General features: G+C 43.5%; 1 protein-coding gene across 1 annotated transcript in view; it reads right to left on the minus strand.

The window, feature by feature from the left end:
- The window catches only part of PHEX (phosphate regulating endopeptidase X-linked), a 223,848-nt gene that overhangs the window by 113,491 nt on the left and 83,967 nt on the right, over positions 1–26,390 (minus strand). Inside the window, exon 12 of the mRNA XM_062183402.1 lies at positions 19,168–19,269. Within this exon, the coding sequence (XP_062039386.1) occupies positions 19,168–19,269 (102 nt within the window). The remainder of the gene's footprint in view (positions 1–19,167; positions 19,270–26,390) is intronic.

Raw genomic sequence — 26,390 nt, forward strand, 5'->3', positions numbered from 1 at the left:
GTAGAAGTTTTCAAAAACCATAGTGTCTCACGGCATGTCCACTGATATGTGATGGTGTCCCTTACAAAAGATAATCCACATCAACATCTATGAAATACGTTTACTTATTACTGAAGCACTGTATTTCAAGTTGGTAAGAAGCCTCTACTCTCCTGTGAGAAAAAATCGATACATTGCTCACTGGTAGAAGAGCTAATGAAGGCAGTGATTTATAAATTGTTCAAAACAGTTTGTGATTAAACAAAAGTCAAATATTAAAGAGGATATTGTGTCATGCCAGGAAGCAAAGACACTGTCAAAAACAACTGGGATCATGCCAAAAATTCCCTAAAGGAAGAGCCTCAAGTTAGCCAAGCTGAGACAACTTGAGCTTCAAAAAGAATATTAATTGCAATGAATTTAAACACATCAAATAAATAAAATTCCCTGAGCTTACAATGACACTGAAAAAACTGCTTTCATACCACTGGAGGTGCTAGGGTACCAACTCATGAAAATTAATAAACAGAGACTTTTATGCTGCCTTTCCTGCAGAAACTATATGTCAGGGTAATCAAGTGGTTAATGAGGGAAAATCCTTTTTCATAGACCAGTTCCAGCTAACAAATGCAGAAAGATGACAGAATTTGAAAATCAACAGTTACAACCCCTATGGAATCGAGTACAATGGTGCTTCAAATAGTTCATGGAAAATTAATTTTATGATGAAACTACACATGCATTTCAAAAAATTTTTGCAACAAAATAAGCTTTTCTTTTAATCCCATTTTTCAAAAATACTTTAATGCTTATTTTCCTCTAGTTGAAATGCAGAGAGAGAGAGAGAGAGAGATTAATTTTCCAACAGCTAGTTTCTTCTCTCAAATGCCCACAATAGCCAGGATTGGGCCAGGCAGCAGCCAGGAGTCTAAACTCCATACAGGCCTCCTACATGAGTGACAGTGGCCCAAGTACTTGAGCCATCATCTGTTGCGTCCCAGGATGCCTTAGCAGGCAGGTGGATCGGAAGCAGAGGGGCTGGGACTCAAACCAGCAGTTCCAATAAAGGATGTGGGTATCTCAACTGGGGACCTTAACCCAGTGCACCACATGTCCACTGTGTCTGTGAACTTTTTCAAGTACCTGCATACCTATGCAGTATTCTCAGTGATCAATAAAGCAACTATGTCAGTGGTTTTAAAGCCCAGCTATACATTTGTAGCGTCCAGGTAACTTTAGAAAATGCTGAGTGTCCACTCCCAAAGAGTCTGATGTAATTGGTCTGGGATGTGGCTTGAGCATGAGGAGTTTTTTTTTTTTTTTTTTAAGCTCTCCATGTGGTTCTAATGTATAGTCAAGAAAGAGGACCACTGCATGAAATGAAGGGTTGATGAGGAAGTAAAGATGGAAGGATCATATTAACAACACATGAACTCATGAATTATCCTTCCCACTGGAAGTGGAGTGACCTGGCATCACAAGCCTCCTGATGGGATACAATGAGAAGCATTTAGCACCACCTGTGACGTCCTGTTGCCCAGAAAATTTAAACTGGACCTAATAAAAGCTCTAGATTTAACTACCAATTAACAAAAAATGGGAAGGACAGAACATGTTGAAAGACAGCACCAGGATATAATCACCCAAAACAAAATTGTAAAAAATTCTACCACAGAAAAGTTCCAATTTCTTTAATGAATGAATTTCAGTAATAAGTGTGAGAAGCGGTGTTCTTAAAATTTAAAGTCCTTTAAAAGATACACCTATTAAGTGAAATATGCAAGCCTTGTTTGTATAATAATCAAAACAACCATTTTTAAGAGCAAACATTTTTAGATAATTACAGAAAATTGCACAGAGGATATTAATTAATGGAAAGTTATTAATATTGTTGGGTATGTTAATGGTATTGTCGTTAGTTTTTCTTAATCTGTTGGAGACACATGGTGAAATATTTATAGTAAAACAATGCCACTATCATTACAGTTAGAATTAACCTGAAAATTCTCAAACAGAGGCTGGTTTTGTGGAATAGCAGGTTAAGTCACTACTTGTGTCACTGGCATCCCCTATCAGAGCACGGGTTCAACTCCACGCTGCTCCAAATCTGATCCAGCTCCCTGCTAATGTGCCTTGAAAAGCAGCAGATGGCCCAAGTGCTTGGACCTCTGCTATCCACATAGGAGGCACAAATGGAATTCTTGGCTCCTGGCTTTGGCTTTAGCCTAACCTGGCTTGGACTACTGTGGCCATTTGGGAAGTAAATCTGTGGAAGAAAGATCTCTTTCTCTCTGTCTCTTCTTCTCTTGCACTCTTTCAAATAAATTTCAAAAAAAAGAGCATCATAGAAAAACTCTCAATTATAAGAACAACTAAGGGTGGGGGAAGAACATGAAATAACAATAGCAAAACCTTACCACCATTAGGCCCACCCAGGAACACCAAAACAATTCAAAAAAAAAATCTCACCACCCACTGAATCCAGTGATCAGGATATGGAGGTTGTTGTGAACATTTTTGGGTTTATTTCTTAATTTCTTTTATTTTTTTACAGTTAATACTTTATTTTGAAAAGTCAGCAGTAAAACTGAAATACATTTTATAAGAACATAATCTCTTTTAAAAGATTTAAGTCTGGGGGTGCCGCTGTTGCGGCATAGCGCGTAAAGCAGCTGCCTGCAATGCCAGCATCCCATATGGGCACTGGTTTGTGTCTCAGCTGCTTCACCTCCACTCCGGCTCCCTGCTGGTGGCCTGGGAAGCCCACGTGATTGTGCTCCTGCCACCCACTGGAGACAGTGGTTCCTGGCTCCTGGGTTTGGCCTGGCCCATTCCCAGCCATTACAGCCATCTAGGAAATGAATCAGCAGATGGAAGATTTCTGTCTCTCCCTCCCTCTTTGTAACTCTGACTTCTAAATAAATAAATAAATCTTTAAAATATTTAAGTTTATAAAATTATTATTTTCAGAGTGCAGGTTCTTGAGTTACTATTGCACTGTGCCATTTCCAAGCCCAGAAATTATACACTTGTTACAATGCATCTTTACATTTAAAATTATATCCTATGTTCTTTAATTTTTAAGCAATCTCTGCTAAGTTTTATTTTAATTTTTAAGAGATTTATTTATTTGAAAGAGTTAGAAGAGACGGAGATCTTCCATCCACTGTTTGACTCCACAAATGGCTGCAACAGTTGGGGCTGAGCCAGTCCAAATCCAGTTAGAAACATGCCAGGGGATTCCAATTCAATCTCATCAAGGTGGCATGTACCAATGCCATCTCACTAGTCCAACTGATCAGTTTCAGTTCATAATTGATCATAATGATAAGATTATTTCTTAATTTCTAAAAAATTTTTTAAAATATTTAACAGGTTTAAGGTAATCAGGCTTCAGTAGTGAGAGGGGCTGAGAAAGTGGTGACACCGCCGGGGTGCGGAGGGAGTCCCTGAAACTTCTCCCAACAGCCCCAGGGCCAATCTCCCCTCAGCCCACCCCCCTCTTCGCCAGCTCCCAGGTCCCCACTCCCTGTACCGGGGGTGGGGTGGGGGAGCCAGGCCCGGAAAAAAAAAATAATAAGGTAATCAATTTCCATTTTGTACCTACCTCAGAGAAAGTAATGTAACTGACATCACCTTTTTGTCCCCAGTTTTAGGATACTGACAATGGAGCATTAACATTATTTGATGAGTAAGAAAGAAGAGGAAACATGAGAAACATGAACGTGCCAACTAATATGAGGATACTTCAAGAAGTCCATGTGATATGTGCACTATGACAAAACCATGCAAGCATTCAACTTTTCACACCACAATAAACTTCGCTGTTAATTATACTTTCTACATATTTTTTGAAGTTCCCTTGTATTTGGCATTTACTCTCTGCTAGCCACTGTATGTACATTATGGGTCCCCCCTCCCCCGGAAAGAAACCTTTTATTTAAGTAATACAGACTATATGCATTTCATAAGTACAACTTTAAGAATATAGTGATTCTTCCCACCATACCTGCCCTCCCACCCACTCACCTACACCTCCTCCTCCTCCCTCTCCCATTCCCAGTCCCATTCTCCACTAAGACTCACTTTCGATTAACTTTATACACAGAAGACCAACTTCATATTTAAGTAAACAGTTTAACAATTTGTACAATAAAAAAAACTAAACTAAAAAAAAAAAAACTGTCCTTCAACAGTCCAGACAAGAGCTGTTCAAAGTCATTGAATCTTGAAGATAATTTCACTTTTTTTTAGAAACTTAATTAATGAAGCACCCAAGAATGATACATCTTTTGGGAACACTTAGATATAGTTATAATACAACTCTTTAAGGACAGAGGTCCTGCATGGGAAGTTAGTGCACAGTGACTCTTGTTGTTAATTTAACAATTAACACTCTAATGTATGACATCAGTGATCACCCGAGGCTCTTGACATAAGCTGCCTAGGCTATGGAAGCCTTTTGAATCCACAAACTCCATCAGTATTTAGACAAGAGCATCAGCAGAGTGGGAGTTCTCTTCTCCCTTCAGAGAAAAGTACCTCCTTCTTTGATGGTCACTTCTTTCCACTGGGGTCTCACCCACTGAGATCCTTCATGTAGGATATTTTTTGCTCTGTGTCTTAGTTTTCCATGCCTGAAATGCTCTTGTGGGCTTTTCAGCCAGACTAGAATGCCTTAAAGGGGAGATTCTGAGGTCAGAGTACTATTTGAAGCGACTTTCATGCTATAAGTCTGCTGTGTGGACTGCTTCCCATGCTGGAACATTCTCTCCTATTTGATTCTATTATTACAAGATGCTTAATCCTATCACTTTAACACTTAAGATGGTATTTTTACCACCCAACCTAAGGGGATTTGCGGTCCCATGGCAAGTTTTTAAACTGTACCCTTAGAAGTAAGTCCATAGGAATATATGCAAAACTATACAGTTTTACAGTTATAAACTTCATACACTTCATAATTACAACTATAGCAACATGGTGATTCTTCAGACCATGCCCACCCTCCTGCACATATTCACAACCCCTCTTCATCCCACTCTTATTTTTTACTGAAATTATTTTCAATTGACTTTATACACATGTAAAACTATGTTAAGTAAAGAGTAGAACAAATAGTATAAAATAAAACATAAGGGAGTGGCGCTGTGGCATAACAGATAAAGCCACTGCCTGCAGTGCCATAATCCCACATGAGCACCAGTTCGAGTCATGGCTGCTCCACTTTCCATCCAGCTCACCCAGAGGAAGCTCCTGGCTCCTGGCTTCGGATAGACACAGCTCCAGCCACTGCGGCCAATTGGAGAGTGGACCAACAGATAGAAGACCTCTGAGTGTGTGTGTGTCTGTGTGTGTAACTCTGACTTTCAAATAAATAAATCTTAAAAAAAAAACATAAAACAAAACTGTTTCTCAACAGTCAAGACAAGGATTGTTCAATTCCTTGCTTCTCAAAGTCTCAATTTCACTTCTACAGATTGCATTTTAGGTGCTCCATTAGTTATCACAGGTCAGGGAGAACATACCAAATTTGTCCCTTTGGGACTAGCTTATTTCACTAAATATGATGTATTCCAGATTCACCCATTTTGTTGTAAATGATGGGATTTGGCCATTTGGATTTTCTCTTTTGAAAAATGTCTGTTTAAGTCCTTTGCCCATCTCTTCACTGGGTTGTTGGTTTTGTTGTTGTGGAGTTTCTTGATCTCTTTATATATTCTGGTTATTAATCATTTATCAGTTGAATAGCTTGCAAATAATTTCTCCCATTCTGTCAGTTGCCACTTCACTTTCCTGAGTGTTTCTTTTGCAGTATAGAAGCTTCTCAATTTGATGTAATCCCATTTGTTGATTTTGGCTTTGACTGCCTGTGCCTGTGGGGGCTTTTCCATGAACTCTTTGCCTGTGCCAATGTCTTGCAGAGTTTCCCCAACATTCTCTAATAATTTGATGGTGTCAGGTCATAGATTTAGGTCTTTAATCCATTTTGAATGGATTTTTTGTGTAAGGTATAAAGTAGGAGTCTTGTTCCACACTTCTGCATGTGAAAATCCAGTTTTCCCAGCACCATTTGTTGAAGAGACTGTCCTTGCTCCACGGATTGATTTTAGCTCCTTGGCCAAATATAAGTTGGTTGTAGATGCTTGGATTGATTTCTGGCATTTCTATTCTGTTCCATTGGTCTATCTATCTTTTTTTTAACAGTACCAGGCTGTTTTGATTATAGCTACTGTGTAGTATGTCTTGAAATATGGTATTGTGATGCCTCAGGCTTTGTTTTGGTTGTATAAGATAGCTTTAGGTATTGAGGTCTCCTTTGTATCTTTGTATCCATTTGAATTTCAGCATCATGTTTTCTAGATCTGAGAAGAATGTCTTTGTTATTTTGATTGGTATCACAGTGAATCTGTAGATTGCTTTTGGAAGAATGGACATTTTGATGATATTGATTCTTCCAATTCATGAACGTGGAAGATTTTTCCATTTTTTTGTACCTTCTTCGATGTCTTTCTCTAATGTTTTGTAATTCTCATTATAGAGATCTTTGACATCCTTAGTTAAATTTATTCCAAGGTATATGGGATCAATCTCAGAAGTTCTTTCTCAGCCATGGCATTGTCTGTGTATTCAAAGGTTGTTGATTTTTGTGTATTGATTTTATATTTGCAACTTTACCAAACTCTTCTATGAGTTCCAATAGTCTCTTTTTTTCAAGGTTTAATGAATACAAATTTTTCATATGTACAGCTTTTAGGGATATAGTATTTATTCCTGCCCTCCCACCCCCACTGCCATCCCACCTCCCACTCCCTCTCCCATTCCATTTTCCATTAAGATTCATTTTCAATTGACTTTATATACAGAAGACCAACTCTACACCAAGTAGAGATTTCAACTATTTGCACCCAGACACACAAAGTATAAAGTACAGTTTGAAGACAAGTTCTACCATTAATTCTCATAGTATAACTCCTTGAGGACAGAGGTCCAACATGGGGAGCAAGTGCACAGTGACTACTGTTGTTGATTTAACAACTGACACTCTTATGACGTCAGTGATCACCCAAGGTTCTTTACATGAGCTGCCAAGGGCTTAGTGGAATCTTTTGGATCCCTTATATATAGAATCATGTCATCTGCAAAGAGGGATAGTTTGACTTCTTCCTTCCCAATTTGTATCCCTTTGATTTCTTTTTCTTACTTAATGGCTCTGGCAAAAACTTCCAGGACTATATTGAATAGTAATGGTGATATTGGACATCCTTGTCTGATTCTAGATCTCAGTGGGAATGCTTCCAACTTTTCCCCATTCAATAGAATGCTAGCTGTGGGTTCGTCACAAATTGGTTTGACTGTTTTAAGGAATGTTCCTTCTGTATCCAACTTGCTTAGAGTTTTCATCATGAAAGGGTGTTTTATCTTATCAAATGCTTTCTCTGCATCTATTTTCTTCCTTTACCATATTTTGTAGTGATGACCATGTTTCTGTATGCAGCACATCCTTGAGCATCTTTTGCAAGGCTGGATGGGTGGTGACAAATTCTTTTGATTTCTGTTTGTTATGAAAGGTCTTTATTTCACCTACATTCATAAATGAGAGCATTGCAGGGTACAGTATTCTCGGTTGACAATTTTTTTCACTTAGAACTTGGAACGTATCTCGCCATTCTCTCCTAGCTTGTAGGGTTTCTGATGAGAGTTCCGCTGTGAGTCCCGTTGGAGATCCTCTGAAGGTAATCTGGCATTTCCCTCTTGGACATTTTAGAATTTTTTGTGTTTTACTGTTGAGAGTTTGATTAAAATGTGTTGTGGTGAAGATCTTTTCTGGTCATGTCTATTTAGGAATTCTATGTGCTTCCTATACTTGGATGCCCCATTGTTTCTCCAAATTGGGGAAATTTTCTGTTATCATTTTACTAAAAAAGGCCTTCTAATCCTTTTTCTCTTTCCACACCTTCAGGAACTCCTAGAACCTGTATGTTGGGTCGTTTGATAATATCCTGTAGATTGCCAAAAGTGTTTTTCAGCTTTCTAATTTCCTCTTCTTGTTTTTTGTCTGACTGTAGAATTTCCTGCAATCTGTCTTTTAAGTCAGATATTCTTTCTTCTGCTTCTCCAATTCTGTTGTTAAGGCTTTCCACTGCATTTTTTATTTGTTCTATTAATTCTTCATTTCCAAGATTTTACTTTTTCTTTAAGATCTCAATTTCATGGGAGAAATTTTCTTTCATATCATGTACGGATTTCATTAGTTTGTACATTTGCTTCTGATTACTTTTATGTAATCTTACAATCAATCTTTGAATTCCATTTCTGGCATTTCTTTAAATTCTTCATCTTCACAGTCTAGTTTTGAAGTGTTATGCTCTTTTGGGGGCATGTTGTGTCTCTTATTCTTGTTTCTTGAATTGGTGCATTTATTATTCAGCGTTTGTGTAGATATTCATTGGTTTCTTCTTTTTTTTTTTTTTTTTTTTGCTACGGCGGGTTTTAATTTTGGACTATGTCTGTGTGGATTAGTAGAGTGCCTGCTTTCAGGGAATACCTAGAGGCATGTGGTAGTTGTGGCCAGGGAGCTCTGTTCAGTGCTCCAGGGTGAAGGGAGTGTTAAGGTGACATCCAGGTTGGGCATTGTAAATCTCTCTCTCTCTCTCTCTTTTTTTTTTTAATCAGAGGTGAGGTTTTTCTGTTGCTATAGACTCAGCTCATTTTCTCCTCAAAGAAGACCAGTGCCTGGGCACTAGCCCCAGTGATTATATTATTCTTCTACTCTGCCACAAGGACCACACGAAGGATTTGTGCAGCCCTCAATGTCAACTCTGATTCCCTCAGCAATGTCCCTCACCAGGTAACCAGGGAGCACTAAGCATGTGGAGCCTCCCACAGTTACTGCCCAAAGTCCCAGCCACACCCTGTGCCTTCCCACACAGTCTTGGTGTTTTCACATTCCTTGCACATAAGCCTCCCACAGTCATGAGCACCCAGCCCCCATCAGTTCTCCCCACCAGACTCAGGAGTCTCTGCTTGGCCGGTTGCTGGGCTCAGACACGTGCTGGCACGGCTGTTATGTATGTCCAAAATGGCACCTGCTCTCTATCAGCTTGTTATAGGACACCATTGCAGGGTGATCAGGAGAGAGAAACATGCCTCCCTCCCTTTTTTTCTTCCTTTAGTTTGGCAGGTACACTATCCCCACAGGGCTCCAAGCCAGATTTCCCCCAGGCTCTTCCTGCAGCTTTATCACCAGTGGGTTGGGCTGCTGCAGTCTGGTCTCACTTCTCTCCAAAGCTGCTGTGGAGCCTCTCAGCTGCTGAGGTCCTGATTTGTGCATGCCCACACCCTCCACATAGATCTGCTGTGTCCCTCTAATTTGTGTCGAGTTCCCTCTGCACTCTCTCCATTTTTTTTAAAACTATCTTCTCCAAGACTAGAGCAGGAAGCTCCCTCCTTACTCTGCCATCTTTTTTTTTTAAAGATTTATTTATTTTACTTGAAAGTCACAGTTACACACAGAAAGGAGGAGAGGGAGAGAGAGGGAGAGAGAGAGAGAGAGGTTTTCCTGGTTCACTCCCTAGATGGCCACAACAGCCAGAGCTGCACCAATCCGAAGCCAGGAGCCAGGAGCTTCTTCCAGGTCTCCCACGAGGGTGCAGGGGCCCAAGGATCTGGGCCATCTTCTACTGCTTTCCCAGGCCATAGCAGGGAACTGGATCGGGAGTGGAGCATTCGGGTCTTGAACCAGTGTCCATATGGAACGCCAGCTCTGCAGGCGGTGGCTTTACCTGCTATGCCACAGCACCGGCCTCCTCTCTGCTATGTTAATCGTCCAACCATTACATGTTTGGTCTCCCCAATCAGTAAAATAATGGCATATTTATTTCCATTTCTTATGAGGGTAAAGTTAAGGCCTCCAAAAAGTGTCACTTGCTTAAGGCCCCATAGCTAGTGTTTGGCTAATGTACCTGAAAAGGTAGCAGAAAATGGCCCAAGTCCTTGGGACTCTGCCACCCATATGAGAGACTTGGAGTTCCTGGCTCCTGGCTTCAGCCTGGCCAAGCCCTGGCTGTTGCAATCAATTAGGAAATGGACCAGTAGATGATAGGTTTCTCTCAGTCTCACTCTCTCTCCCTCTTGTGTGTGTGTGGGGGTGGGGGGGGTGTCTGGAACTCTGCCTTTCAAATAAATATGTTTTAAAGTGACTGCTTTATAGAATGTACTAAATGCAGCCGGCGCCGTGGCTTAACAGGCTAATCCTCCGCCTTGCGGCACCGGCACACCGGGTTCTAGTCTCGGTTGGGGCGCCGGACTCTATCCCGGTTGCCCCTCTTCCAGGCCAGCTCTCTGCTATGGCCCGGGAAGGCAGTGGAGGATGGCCCAAGTCCTTGGGCCCTGCAGCTGCAAGGGAGACCAGGAGAAGCACCTGGCTCCTGGCTTCGGATCAGCACGATGCGCTGGCCACAGCGGCCATTGGAGGGTGAACCAATGGCAAAAAGGAAGACTTTTCTCTCTGTCTCTCTCACTATCCACTCTGCCTGTCAAAAAAAAAAAAAAAGAATGTACTAAATGCCACTGAATTGTTCATTTTAAAATAGGTTTTTTATGCTATGTGGACTTGATATCAATTTTTTTAATGCTATTTTTTTTTGACAGGCAGAGTGGACAGTGAGAGAGAGAGACAGAGAGAAAGGTCTTCCTTTTTGCCCTTGGTTCACCCTCCAATGGCCACCGCGGTTGGCGCGCTGCGGCCGGCGCACCGCACTGATCCGAAGCCAGGAGCCAGGTGCTTCTCCTGGTCTCCCATGGGGTGCAGGGCCCAACGACTTGGGCCATCCTCCACTGCACTCCCGGGCCACAGCAGAGAGCTGGCCTGGAAGAGGGGCAACCAGGACAGGATCGGTGCCCTGACTGGGACTAGAACCCGGTGTGCCGGCACCGCAAGGCGGAGGATTAGCCTATTGAGCCGCGGCGCCGGCCTCTTGATATCAATTTTTAAAAATAAGAAAAAAGGTTGAGAAAGATTTGAAAGGTGTTTGGAAGGAAAAAAAGACATTTGCTTACAGGCAGGTGGGGAGGTGGAGTGAGAGCTCTGGTTTGGATATCTGGATAGATAGCTATATCTGCAGATTGATGTAATCTCTACTTAGGAAAACATAGAATCTTAGACAGAATGGGCACTCACAGAAAGTTTGCTCATTTTCTTATATTTTTACTTTGTTTATAGAACAACAGATTGATAAGTCAAGGAATGTCCTAAGTACAATGCAATTGGATATTAAACATTGCTAAACACCCATGATTTTCTTGCAGGGACAAACTGGATGAGAATTGCCTGGAGTTTGTTCAAAGGAGAACTGTACTGAAAAGCTATTGGCTGATGAACTGATTAGCCTCTAACAAAGGACCTACTCACAGAGCAGCTTCTCCATGAATATTTTTGTTCCATAACCAATCTAGATGGGTGTCCCTAAAGGATGAGTAAATGGGTCAATTCCAGTTCCATTTTGTGAGTATGCTCATTAATAACCCAGAAAAATAATAAAGCCACAAAGAAAACATATCAAATTCTCAGAAAAGAGGTAGAAGCAGTAACTGACACCATGAATGACAGACTTGAGATTTTTAAAGGTCATATGAGATGTCATTCTAAGGAATTAATCCTAGACTTGAGGAAAAACATTTCACAAGAGATGCTCATTACAGCAGTATTTATAATAGCACAACCTAAATACTCAATGAGAGAAATGTTTAATCTACCATACAACTATATCTGATAATAGTGAATATTCTTTTACAATAAAACATATTAATAGGAGAAATGCTTACAATATGTTAAGAGAAAAAGGAAAGAATCAAATTGATATACACAGCAGCATCCAAGAATGCCTTCTAAAGCTTACATACCGTGGGGGAAAAAAAGTATTAAACAAATGTTAGCAATAATTATGTATGGGTGATGGAACTAGCAATGACATTATTCCTTCTACCTGTGTACTTTACTTTCCAGAGTTTCTTTAATGAGCATAGAATTTTATTAAAAATAATAAACATGCAGAAGATCCAGAAATAGTTTTTGATCTACAGCCATGAGCCCAAACAACTAAATGCATTCCAATAGGAACAAACATGAAGTTCTGGGATGAAGGTTTTTTAAAAACAAAAATGCCAAGTTTAAGACTGGAGCAACAGTGCTTAACAGCAGTTCCTATGGAAATAAAAAGTCAAACCTAGAAATTAACTCAGTATAAATTTGTTATGAGCCAACAGTGACTTGGCTGAGGGGAAAAGATGGCCATAATACAAACTTTGGATATTTTAATATAATTTGTATGCAAAACAAAGGCAGTAATAATATTCTCACTGTGCTGTGTGAGTTGAACTACCCCTAGAATATCATGTTCTGCTTGAGCTTGAGCTATTAAAAATTTAAAAACAAAAGATGTTGGAAACTGGAAAGCAGCCAACAGGATGAGGCATCAGAAGCACAATGTTCAGCACTGGCTCTCACACTCAGCACATCACAGTCACCTGGAGGCCTTATTAAAATGCAAATTCCTGGGGCCCCTCCCATAGTTTCTGATTCTACATGTCTCAGGTGGGGCCAAGAACCTGTGTTTCTACCTAGTTCCCACATAATGCACCAGTGCTTCTGATCTGAGGACCACATTTGGTGACCCACTGGCATCGTGAACTGACTGAAAGATTTCAAAGAGTGACAGAATAAGAAAGAGGTCTTCCATTTGCTGGTTCACTCCCCAAACAGCTACAACTGCCAGGTTTGGGCCAGGCCAAAGCCAGGAGTTGCCAGGAACTGCATCCAGGTTTCCCACATAGATGGCAGGGGCCCAAGTACTTGAATTATCATCTACTGCCTTCTCAGGTGTATTAGCAGGAAGTTGGATCAGAAGTGTGGCAGTTGGGACTCCAACTGACACTCTTAGGCAATGTCAGGATCACAAGCAGTGGTTTAACCTGCTGCACTACAACACTGGTTCCCAAAAACACACCCTTGTGAAATGAGACTTCCAGGGATAGTGTCCCAGCTCTTCCCCTGGGCGAGCTGGGTGACCTTGGGCACCCTGGCTTGCTCTCTGTGTGCTTGAGTTTTGTCATCCATTAAAAGAAATAATTGTACCTACCTCCCTAGGGTATTATGGCATTGACATAGTTCATATTTGTAAAGTGTTCAGAACATCTAGTCTGGCATATAATGTCTGTTAATTTAACATGAGGAACACTAGAGTTGTTTCATTTGAAACAGAAAAGCATTTGAAGATCTTCAAACACTGGCAGGGCTTTTAGGTGAGAGACTTATCCTGCATAGTTATGAGGGCCAGATGTGGAAGTGACCAGGAAGGAGCCTTTGCATCTCTCTGAAGACAGGCTCTTTGCAGAGGGAGGAGCAATGCAGTCAGTGGCCTGGGTGAGTTCTGAGGGACCCCATCATCACTCCGGGCGCCCGCCTGTGAGACAGGCTGACCTGAGGACTCACAAAGGGTGAGACAAGCTGGTCACTTAAGAAGCATTAGCCAGTTCTAGAAACACAGCCTCAGGGTCCAGGGATTTCCAGCTGAACTCACTCAAAGTTCTCATGTGGCACCAGCCCTACAGCACCAGCACCTGAGAACTTGCCAGCAATGCATATTCTCAGGCCCCACTTTATACTCTACTCAATCCCAAACTTGGAGGTGGGAGGGGAGGGGCTAGGACATGTATAACATGCCTGCGGGACATGTTTGGTGCTGAAAATATCACAAAGGCAGTACTGAATCGGCTCAAACCCAGAAAATCCCAGATCCACAGAGAAAAGCAACCACCTTACCATCTTGTCCCCAGCAGGGACGGCCCTGGGGCAATGGGGGACACACAGGCAGAGCTGCACCTGCAGCAGCTGAGAGGTAGCAGGCTCCCAGGCCCACCCACTTCCCTTCCCCACCTTCCTAACCAAGAGCAAACCCTAGTAAATGATGCAGACAATGCAAACTGAGCCTCACTCCCTCAGTCACCCTGGCACCGGCTGCTCCAGCCGAAGCCTCCTCATCCCACAGGACAGTTGCTGGTAACAGGTGTGGACAGCTTGGAGCACCCATTTCCTGCTCCAGGAGCTCTGCTAGGTACTGTAGGTGCAGTGACTCCTTTAGTCCTCGGGTCACTGAGGTAGGCACGCATCTCCCCATGTGCAGATGCAGAAACTGGGGGTGAGAGACATCCAGAAATCCCCCAAAGGGTCACGCAGCTAATAAGGGGCGCACGTTGGCTGGACCCTAGGCAGGCTGTCTCTAGTGTGTCTTCCTAACCTTTGTGTTTGACACCCTGTTCAAGCCAGTGAGAGAAAGAAGACACCAGTATAATGAAGTCCATTCCCTTGGTCTGTGTGTGTGCAAAAGAGACTGAGAGACACAGAGGCAGGGAGAGGGGGCCTGAGAGTGGGTGTAAGCTCAGGACGGGCACGTGGGAGCTGGAGGGGGCGGTTTCTGTGCTGTTTTGTGCCCTAGTGCCTCTGGCAAGCCCAGGGGTGGATTCAGGCAGCAGAGCGATTGCATTCTTGAGCAGTGATGCAGATACGCTGGCCCTGTAATGGGGAAGGGCAGCCGACTGCGCGACAAAAGCCCTTTCTTCTACACAACGATTTCAAATGAATGCACACAGTGCAGCAGAAGTGCGTGCGAGGGACAGTTGGACGCCGAGTTGTTGAGACTGGCGGGTGAGGAAGCACGGATCGTGCCTGGAGATGGACAGGGGAAGAGAGCAAAGGGCAGAGTGCGGGGCCTCCGTGTAGCCTCCTGGGCCGCCTCCCTCAGCTCCTGAGCCTGCAGCACCTTGACGAACACTTCTCCCAAGGTCCCTGCGCTCCTGTGCCGTGCTAGGAGGGTGAGGCCCCTGCAGAAAAGCAATAGCCACTGAGCACCTCCGGATCCCACCCCTGGCACTTCCTGTTGGAAATATTTGCAATGGAGCTTGCGGAAGTAAGGCCAGCATGCACACACAGCACACTGCACTGCGGCTTAACGCAAGGAAGCCCGGGCAGCTCAAGCCCACTGGGGAAGCTCTGGGGGTCCAGTGAGACACAGCCTGCAGACATGAGGGCGCTGGGACAGGGCCACCTCAATTCCCACCCACTGTCCACTGAGGGAGGCTGCGGGAGGTGTGCTAACAACCTCACACGTCAGGCCCTTGGTGTGGGTGGCAACGCAGGATCTACAGGAGAGAGAAAGCTCTTGGGCACTCTGTAGGAGCCTGCATCGGGAAAAGACACAGGTGTGCAGTGAGGCGGGAAGGAACGCAGGCCCCAGCCCCAGAGCACAGATGATAGGGTGAGGCTGAGAATTTGTATCTCTGTCAAGTTCCCTGCTGGGCTGACCTCACCTTGAGAACCACCCCTCGAGAACCTCTGGGCTCAGGATGTGCTCAGTGCAGGTACCAAGTGCACACCTGGGGAAATCCAATACCCAGCACAGACAGAGCTTACAGGCAAAGTCAAAGAGGCGAGCTACACCTCCCTCTTCTCCACTTTTCCCACCTCCCTCAAAGCCTATGCATGGCACTCACAGACCTGTGGAGTTGGGACCGTGCCACAGAGCTCTGTGCCCCTGCTGTGGCCAAAGTGAAGGTCACTTCCTTAAGCTTCCTTAGGCTGCTACCTTCCTGTGAGTTTCACCCTGGTGTTTTTCTCTACGTGTGTCCTAACACTTTTAGGTCTTGGGTGCAAAGAGCACAAATAAATATTGCAGAAGGGAGGAAGCCTTTGGCTACGAAATTGAATCCAGCTGGAGATGAGCTGAGCCCAGGAAGCTTCTCCTCGCCATCTGACCCACAGCCGGCCAGGGTGGCTGAAGGTGGTGCCGAGTCCCTCTCCTGCCAGACCTCGGAATCACAGCGTAGTGACCTTGAGATCCTCCTCTGCCGCTCTGCCAAGGGCAAATCCTCCCAAAGACACCCCCCAAAACATGTTTGCATCGCCTCACACTCACTTAATAGCTATGACAACGGGAAAAAAATAGCAGGCCTCCTGTCCTTTGCTGCTTGTTTACAATGAGAGCACATTCTTGCTGGGCTCACAGAGCCCTAAACAAAAACTGGTGTTTATTTCCCGATACCACATTTCCACTGGAAACATTCATCCCCGGTTTCACAACACAAGGGCCACCCATGGCCTCTTAAGCGATAAGGGCAGGGAGTAGGAAAGGGCAGAGAGACACAGGGAACAAATTTACTCTTACTGAAGCAGTGATCACCCCCAGAGAGGAGCACGATTAAACTACACGCACACGCTCCCATATTGAGATGCGGTCACTGCCACAAAAGCCCAGGCGTCAGGCCTCAGACCACTGCGGGGACCAAGACCTGCCCAGTCCAAGAGGCGGGTCACATGCAACCCCAAGGTCGACGGCTCTTAGGAGGCACTTCCCCTCAATTAGCTGCAGGCCAGGGCTCCACGGTGAGGGGAAGAAAAGCTTCTGCCTGCCACAAAGCGGAACATTCTCCCAGCTTTCCCAGTGGGTTGCCAAGTGACTCAGCACTGGCCCACTGTGGGCACTATTATTGATGAAAAATCTTCCGCCTGCGTGATATACTGCATACAACACATGCCCAAAGACAGTGCCAAGTCATACCAGGAAGAGAAAGCGAATTATTCACCTCCACTTCAAATGCGAGCAAATCCTTTCTTAATGCAGGGGCTACTCAGTATCAGAAACACAAAGCCCTGAGATGGTTAGAGATTTCCATGTAAGATCCAAGGCATTATAAAGCAGCGCCTCGCCTTTCTTGTTGACTATTAAAAGGCAATCAAATTGAGGACAGCAGAGAAAAAAAGGGCAAAAAAAAAAAAAAATAAATTTTCAAAAACAACCTCAGCGCAGGCTGCAGAAAAGCCTTCCGCTTGCAGGGTTCTTTGTGAGTACTACGAGCTCCACCCAGAGGTTACTTCCAGAACTGCAGGTTCATTTAATTTAGAGAAAATCTGCATCTTCCAGGGGCTGGGGCCAGACCGGCCTCCCAGACTGCTGGAAAGTCTTGGGCAACATCCCTCTTTCTTGCCTTTCATTAAAGGAACTTCTCTGAACTCTGCAATACAAGATATACTCAGGGAACTTGGTGAGATCCAATAGGACAATTGCCTTTGATATATGTACCTGTCGAGGAACTAGCAAAGCTCCTGGCAGGTTGAACTCAGCTCAAAGCAAGCAGCATGTTCAAAGAGTACTTTTAGAAGAAAAACTAGCTCCTGGCTTCGGATCAGCACGATGCGCTGACCGCAGCGGCCATTGGAAGGTGAACCAACGGCAAAAAGGAAGACCTTTCTCTCTGTCTCTCTCACTATCCACTCTGCCTGTCAAAACAAAAAAAAAGAAGAAGAAGAACTGACAGCGCTCATTGAAATAAAATAGAAGACTGGAGAGCAACTCAGAGAGCAAACAGGAACACGTCTAATATTAGGATTGAGAAGAGCCTCCCACAAGAAGGACCCACGGGGCCCATGGACCAACGGGAAAGCACCCACTCACTTGTGCAGCTCACAAGATTGCCCTGGGGCCGTCTCAATCCAGCCTTCTCAGAGAACTGCACTTCCCTGAACACTACCTTGGTAGCCATGCATTTGCCACACACACACTCGCCCCCCACCCTCCACACCGGTGGCCCTGTGCTAATTCATCCACATAGCCCTGCAACCTTTGAGGGGTTAGGCTAAGAGGAAGGCCCCCGATATGCTGAGTGTCCGCCTTCCTAGTGCACGGCACACTCTGTTCCAGATAGCACAGGCTAGCTCAGCACATCACTGAAGCCTTACAAAGCAGCAATATGTTGCTGCCCAAAGTTCCATCTACCATCTGGAGAGCTTCCCATCACAGCCCGTGGGCTCGTGCCTCCATCAGCTTGTGCCTTCCATGACTTAAGACAGCTCTGACAGATTTTTGAGAGGGGAAAAAAAATCAAACTTACCCTTTGTCTTCTTCCAACACTCCTCCCCCCCACCACCACCCAAGTTCTTCCTTCAGTATCAACACTCAACAGCCTTTTCACGTCTATTGACAAAAAGATCTAAGGCAATGTTTATCCAACTCGTGAGGATTACAGTTCTAGAAAACATCCTTGCACATTCTCATTTCAACAAGGCTTGGCATTCCCAGAGTGTTGCCCTCTGTGTTTGTTAACCAGAAGGCAAAAGTCTCCGTGCTTGTGTAACTCGGTATGATGCCAAGCAGCCTTCCCAGGGCCTACCTAGTGAGGGCAATCACCCAAGAGACTGGAAAAATTCACAAATGTGCACCCAAGACCCATAGACCAGATCTTGCTTGGGGGGAGGGGACTACAAAGCTAGAGCGTGCCGGGGGTACTCTAGGTGATCACTCTCAGCATAAAGGTGTTTCAGAAACACCTCTCTAAAGAAATGCTCCTGATTAGTCTCCTAGCTGCAGAGTGGCCTCCACTAAGGGTGTATGTACCAGATGTGTCTTACCCACTTGAGCTTAGCTCCATCAGAGCACCTGGAATTCAAGATGGACACCCCATTCTTTATTTTTAAACAGCATAGTTGATATTTATTCATTTATTTCCCTATCTTGTTGCACAGTTTCAGAAAACTTTACAAGGCCCTGCCCATGTCCACTTCTGTTAGGAAAGACTTTTGAATTCCAACACAACGCTCTATCATGAATCTGATCTGCGTTTCACAGCCATGCCAGTGAGGTCATTTGTGCAACATGAGGGAAGTCAATCTGTGTGGTTACAGGAAAGGATTTGCCCCAAGACATTTGCATACATCGCGCCCAGAGCAGGACACATGGCCAATATGGGTTTTTCTTCTTCTTTGTGTCTTGAGGGCTCATTTGCCAGCTGCTCCTCGTGGCTCCCCACTGCTCTGCATTCTGCAGTATCCAATGATAGTTTAAGGCAAAATTCACTAGGCAGCAAGCCATGGTGCTCTTACGGATCGCAATTAGGAGAGGAGGAAGGGCTGAATTACAAGGTGTCAGAAAATGCAGTTCGAGAAAGCAGCAGTCAGATCTTATTTTTCTCTTACTTGCTGGTGATGAAATCTATGTATTCGTCCAAAAGCAGACACCTAACTCTGGGGTCATTCAGAGTCAACAGCTCAGTCAATATAAAAATCAACTACACAGTCAATGTCAAGCATAAAAATCTATTAAACCCAAAGTCTATTTTTTAATCAAAAGGAACCCTTACCTTTTCTTTGGCTTTCCTTTTTGTCCCTGCATCCATCCACTCATTTTCTTTCTCCAGCATGTCAATAAAGGCCCAGCGAACACCTTCAATCAATTCCTCCATCTACAAAAAGATATCCAAAGATGCAGAGTCAAAGCAAAGAAGCTTCAGATGAGATTTTTTTTCTGCGACCATATTGGCTTGAATGAGAAGTTATACAATGGTCAGTGTGGTGAGAAAGAGATTCTTTCACCTTGACTCCATGCTCTGGGAGCATTTCTTATCCTAAGACAACACTCTTCTACCCACCGCTAAAAGATAAGGAGCCATTTCTATCCAGGAGAATAATTTGATGGTCTAGCTAAAAAAGGATTGTACGGGGGAAAGGAAAGCATTGTAGGCTGTGACTAAGAACCTGTCTGTAGCAATTAAATGGGTCCATCCTAAGCACAGTAGCAACTAATTTCAATGGTTGAATAAGGGCCTGGGAGAAACAAGCAAAGGCTGTGTACTTCAGAGAGGCATTGTAGAACATCATGAAGGAACACTGCAATGTGCTGGTTAAACAGAACAAGCAGGAAGAGCCAGTACCCCAAGAGACACTTTTCCAAGATGAATCAGACTTATGTCAGGACCCCAATTCCTTCCAAATTGAGCACCAGCAGTTAAACCAAATGCTTGGCTGTTCTCTATCACTTTCCTACTCTCCTCCCCACTCCCTTGCAGCTCAAAAAAGTTTTGTTAACTCAAATCTAAAATGGTAAGGTCTAAAGTGAACTTATGCAGGGACATCTTCTGCAAGACTTGTTTGAAAGCATGTGAACAGCGAGGCCAACCCCATGCTGAGGCTTTGCTGCCTGGATCTTTAGGCCAGCAGAGAGAACTGGAAGAAAAGAGATGTGGACACCTAATCAGAAGATGCGGCAGTGTGAGGAGGTCCTTCCTGCCTGTTTATGGAATCCCACTGCCCTACAGTGATGCTTTGGCTTTTTTTAAAAAAATCAGTTTTGTTTTAAAAGGACACTGAGAGATACAAAGATCTCCCATCTGCTGGTTCACTCCTGCAATGTCCACAACAGATGGGGCTGGCAAAGACCAACGCCAGGAGCCTGGAACTCAATCTGAGTCTCCCACATGGGTGGCAGGGACGTGATCACTTGAGCCATCAACTGCTGCCTCCCAGGGTGCACATTATCAGGAAGTAGGAATTAGGAGTGAAGCTGGGACTTGAACCTAGCACTCCAATACAGGATGTGGGTGTCCCAAGAGGCATCTTAACTACTAAGCCAAATTACTGCCTCTATTTTGGCTTTTGTAATGGGACACCCAGGAAAGAATAAATACTGGGTTTGGGCATAGAAGTAAACTTTACATTTGAGATTATGTAAATCAATCTTTAGCATAAATTCTAGAAGGGAAGAAGTTTAAATGTTTCCTTTGTTCTATAATGAATTGTGAGCATGAAGCTCAAAATAATTTTTTTCTGTTTAATAAGTTTTTAGCTATGTTTTCAGTTCAATAACAGTTGTAAGGGAACCAGAGCTGTAAATCAGTGGGCTGGGTTCCATCGTATGTAAATAAGAACAAACAGCAGATGGAAGGGGGTGGGAGGAGCTTCACAGCTATTTCTTCTCAACTTAGTAAAAACATTAGAAGAAGAGAAACTTCAACTTTGGATTGGAGCAGGATAAAAACACAAACTGATGGCAGAGCAAAGGTCTTTAAAAAGCACTAAGTCAGTGGTTCTCAGCTTTGTCTATACATTGAGATCTTTGGGGGGAGCTTTTTTAAAAGCAGTCTGACCAAAAAAAAAAAATCAAGAAAAAAAAAAAAAAAACGAGGCCCAGGTGTCAGAAGACTGACATCACTGGCCTAAGGTCCAGCCTGGACTGTGGGCATTTATAAAGCTCCCAGGGGATTCTGATGTGCAGCCAGGGGTGAGACCCTCCGCACTAGGGGAAGCCATTTATTTTACAGATAAGGAAATGAGGTGTCAGGAGAGTCGATGATCTACTCAGGCTCATTCAGCTCACAAGGGTCAGAGCTGGGCTCTGATGACCATGAGCTGAAGTGACCGTTGTGAGCAACAGATGCTCCCCCTGTAAATGAAAGGAAAATGCTAGAGAATCGGAAGGGAACCAGCTGAGAGATACTGACATCACTACTTCCAATAGAAAACTCACATAAAGAGCATATGAAAACAACAAGGCCAACTCCAGGGACCAGATCTTTGGCCACTGCAATCAGTGGCATCCGTATGTCCCCATGACCTCATCACACAGCAGCACACATCAACCAGACCATCACCTCCACACAGAACAAGCAAGGATAGAAGAGGGTAACAATGATGGAACGCAGTAAACTGATCTCAGAAATTCAGTGACCATAGGAATGGGACAAGGAGATTCATTTCATGTGGGCAGCTGAGGAAATCAGAGAGAGACAAATTCCTGGGCTTCAGGCACAGGCAGTGCAGTAAATGCTGCTGCCACGCTCCAAGACTGTGGTTGTTGGAAGAGAAAGCAGGTTGGAGATGGAAGCCAGACTGCAGTGGGTGGGGAGGGCATGAGAAGTGGAGACGGCAAGTTCTGGACAGCTGGGTCAAGGAGTTTGCCCATGAAAGAGGGAAAGCAAAGCTAGGACAGAAGTGGACTCAAGGTAAAGGAGGGGTCTGCAGGTTTGGAGGCTACATTGTGTGCATTTGTTTGTTGTTGCTGCTGAACACTTGAGCTGTGACTGTGTTTAAATACCAATGGGAAGGATCCAGTAGAAGGAAGAGGCTGAACTTACCAGAGAGAAAGCCATGGTGGTCCCTGAGAGAGCCAAGGGAGAGAAGCAATCCAGAGACTCCATGGGATGACTCACCATGGGCATGAAACAGGGGTATGAGAGCAGCAGAGAATAAAATGATGGACAGGCATGCAATAGGGTGCACAGATCAGAAAGTTGAGAGTTCTAGGACAGTCATGTCTTTTCTCCATGAAATGAGATTGAGATACACTTAAAGGGAGGTTTCTCTAAAAATCCATTTTCTTAGTTCTGTGCATCCCGGCAGCTTGAACATATTGCTAGGAAGACAGGTATTTACAGATGATTACACAAAGGGCAATAAAAGGCTTCCTCTCCATACCCTGGCCAGCACATAGAGACAACGGGAGACACCCAGAGGAGGAGTGAAACACTCAATGTGTCCGAGGAAAATATTTATCAGGGATAATGCATAGGAAAATTGATCCTTGAGTATGGCTTAAAATAAATTAATAACCATTCTGCAAGCCAAGGAGATCTTTAGCAAGTTTTTGAATTTATGGACTCCTGTGGCGAATGTGAAAGTAATTGTGCCCCTATTCTCTTTGAGACATTTTTATAAAGTATGTGCTTATTAAAATGGGCCTGAATGCTTCCAGATACTTCTCTCTAAGCAACTTGCTTTCACAGGATCCTTCCTGGCCATTCTTAGGCCTTAGAATGGCTATCAAACTCATTAAAATTGAAGCATTTTACATTGTTTTTTGCAAAGCTCTTTATCTGTAAGCCACTGCTTGTCATTCCAAATGTAAACAAAAAGAGGCAAAAAGAATTCAGACCACTGCCCACAGCTTACATAAAGCATAATAGTTTATTCACATACAGGCTCCTTCTCCCTTGCCTTCTCTTCCTACACCCAGAGACCTCTGCCTTCCCTAAATCCGCACTCTGATAACTCAGTCTCTGTGGCCCTCATTTATGTCACAACATAAGTCAACACTGACTTGCCTTCTGGTTTCCCCAGGGCCTCAGGCGTCTTCTCAAGCACCTCTCAGCCCCACCCACTTGTTTTGTTTTGTCTGGCAGACTTTACAGATTTACTGCAAAACCTATTCTGTAAAATGGTGCTGGGATAGCCCAGCAGACTTCAAGAACAAAGGAAATCTTTGAAGATGATTAACATCATTGGCTGGTATGTCAATGCAAATAAGAGAAATAATGATTTTTGCATGTGGGAAGTAGCAAGCCCAATCACTGAAAAATTCTGATTTTTATCTTTAGACTACTCCACAGCATCACATAACAACATTGCCTTCAGTCATGTTCCTGGAGGCAGCAAAAGCCTGCGATCATTTTAAAATAAGAAAAAACAGAGACAAATAGCCTTTCTCTACGAAACCTTGACCTAACACCCCAAATAGCCAGCATGTAACATTAATAGAAATCACTTAAAGTGGAAGTCATAAGGTTAAGTTACCCAGAGAAAATAATTCTTTAGCGTCAAAGATCAAAATCTAACACGTAAAATTTTACTCTACTGTTATTACTGTAAAATCTGCAATATTCAGAGTAAGGGCACTCCAAACAAAGCAGCAATTTACTAAGCATCTATTTATTTTGGATTTTATGGATCTACACTGTGAAAATACAGTTCATTTGGTTGGTCTATGGGTAAACAAAGAACAGTTTTTTTCTCAAACTGCGTTATTTCAAAGTAGGTTATCGCTTTTCATTCTCTCACCCCAGGATTCCACCAATAGTGGTCTTCATGAGACACCGGACACTGGTGACGCACACCTGCGTGTGAATGCACATATTACCCTTCCACTAAGGGCTGTTCAAAGAGGAGATCTGTTTCTTCTATTTTAGTGAGCTATAAGTTACCTCCCTCCCTTCTCTTTGGCTCTCTCCTTACCTATTCTCTTGCACATGGAGGTAGGAATGCTGTGCTTTCTATAAATGGGTCACGATGATTCTATTGCGCATTTGAAGAACATATGTGTACATTGGTTTCAGGAGGAAGGATCAGTAAATCCCACTACCAGTTGTAGTGTCCCCTACCGTTTTGCTCTGGCAATAAAAACACCCTACAAATACACTCACCTATATCCATGAACCCCTAAAACTTAAACCTACACTTTCAGTCTCTTCTCTGAGTTCCTGTTAAGCTTATAATCAGAACAATACATGTATATGTTTAATTGCTTTTCCATTGATATTTGGTATCCCCAAAATAATATCAAACTCATTCATAGATGATGTACGATTTTCCAGATTTAATAATATGGAAGTTGAGAAAAGGGGGAAAAAAAACAACATGGTCTCCTTTTTATGTAATATCATTTTTAAAAAGAAGACATGTTCTGATTCAGTAATGCAAAGCCTGAATCCATCTATGGAGCTCATGCGTGAGTAACAAATTCATCTTTATATTAGGGGGCAAGGTTCAAAGCAAATTTCTCTGGAATGACTGCGGCCTACAACAGATTACCAACTTTAGTGGAAATCAAATGACTTGGAAAGTTAGCCTAGTCCATTCTGAGAATGGTGATGTCAACCTGGCCCAGGACAACTAAGAATGATTTAAAAAGTATATACTACATATCTGGTAGATATAATTAATAGACTAACAAAGTTCTGAAAAAGAAAACAAACAAAAAAAACCACTGTGTATATCCATCTTAATGTAAAATTTCTTAAAAGTTCAAGGTCAGGTGTGGTGGCACAGTAGGTTAGGTTCTAACTTGAGACATCTATATCCTATATTACAGTGCTTGGTTTGAGTCTTGGCTACTCTGTGCTCTGACACACCTCTCTGCTAATAAAGTGGATGATGACCCAAGTACCTGGGGTCCTGCCACCTACATGGGAGGCCAGATTCAGTGTCTGGCTCCTGGCCTCAGCCTAGCCTAGCCCTAGCTACTGCAGGCATCTGGGGAGTGAACCAGTGGATGGAAAATATCGGTGTGTGTGTGTGTGTGTGTTGTTTCTTTTGAAGAAGTAAAATATTTAAAATTCCTTAACTAAAAGTTGTAACATAGAGGAAGTTTTCTTTAACATATTTAGAAGTTATAAAATCAACAAAATATATTTAATTTTTACTTAGTTTTTAACAGATCCAATCTGATTTATAGATACAATTCTAAGGTCATAGTGATATTCCCCTCCTCCTCCTTTCCTCTCTCCCCTCTATCTTTCCCACCCTTCTTCCTTCTCCCTTTCTCTCTTTTGCTTAGATAGTAAAACATAATATTAAAATATCTTTGGGGACTGGTGCTGTGGCTTAGTGGGTAAAGCTGCGGCCTGCAGTGCCAGCATCCCATACGAGCACAGGTTCGAGTCCCACCTGCTCCACTTCCGATCCAGCTCTCTGCTATGGCCTGGGAAAGCAGTAGAAGATGGCCCAAGTCCTTGGGTCTCTGCACCCACATGGGAGATCTAGAAGAAGCTCCTGGCTCCTGGCTTCAGATCAGCACAGCTCCAACCGTTATGGCCAATTGGGGAGTGAACCATCGGATGGAAGACCCCCCCCCCCCGCCTCTCCTCTCTCTGTGTAACTCTTTCAAATAAATAAATATTTTTAAAAAATCTTATAACCCACCTTTTCCTGTTTCCCAGTGTCCTACTCTGAGAGGGAATGGATCAGAAACCAGAATAATGTTTGCAAGTCTAAACTAGCCTCAGAATGGGCCAGCTTTGGCTATTGGAAGGCAAGGAACTGTGCCTGGCCACTTTCAACATTGGCACCTGTTGGAAGGTGTGCATGCTTTAATTCAGTAATTGAATTTCAGTACAGGATGTTCACATTCCACAGATCTGAAAGGGTCTGCTTCACAAGACTACGGCTGATACTATGTGGCAAAGATAACACCATCCATTGTTATCCAGAGACGTACACGACAAACAAGGAATGTAGGCCAAATGTGTCATCATCGTGGCAGCACACTCAAGGACAAGGGCAAGAGTAGTGTCCACACATTTCAAAATAATTCCCAATGAGCTAGCTAAATTACTTCTTTTGCTGTATGTCATTTTCCCAAAGGTTGCATAAATGAGCTGTCAGGATTAGGGACTGATGATATTTGTTGTAACAAGATTTAGCCTGCAGAGAGTTGTGAAACCTGGAGCTGTTATAGAAATTACATTTGGCTCCTTGAGCAGCTTCATGAGACTCTCCTATGAGCCAGACTTAGCGTTAAGTGATGGGGCAGGTTCTGGAATGTGGCCAGGACAACAGCATTAAAAGGATCTTTATTGCAAGTGAAAACTACCACACTGAACATGCACAGGAGACTAGAAACAGCAAACCTCCCCAGGCACCTCCCTCACTCTCACTAAGATGGATTAGAAAAAGACAATCTCAAACGTGGCAGGAGTTGCCACAGTCTACAGAAGCACTTGGATGTTATGAACCTGCCTTTACTATTCGTGGTAGCCAAGACACACAGTAACAACAGAAGCTAACATTTATGGGCACTTACTATGCACCAGGTATT

Source organism: Lepus europaeus, chromosome X (genome assembly GCF_033115175.1).
Source record: "Lepus europaeus isolate LE1 chromosome X, mLepTim1.pri, whole genome shotgun sequence".
In the NCBI taxonomy this organism is placed as follows: domain Eukaryota; kingdom Metazoa; phylum Chordata; class Mammalia; order Lagomorpha; family Leporidae; genus Lepus; species Lepus europaeus.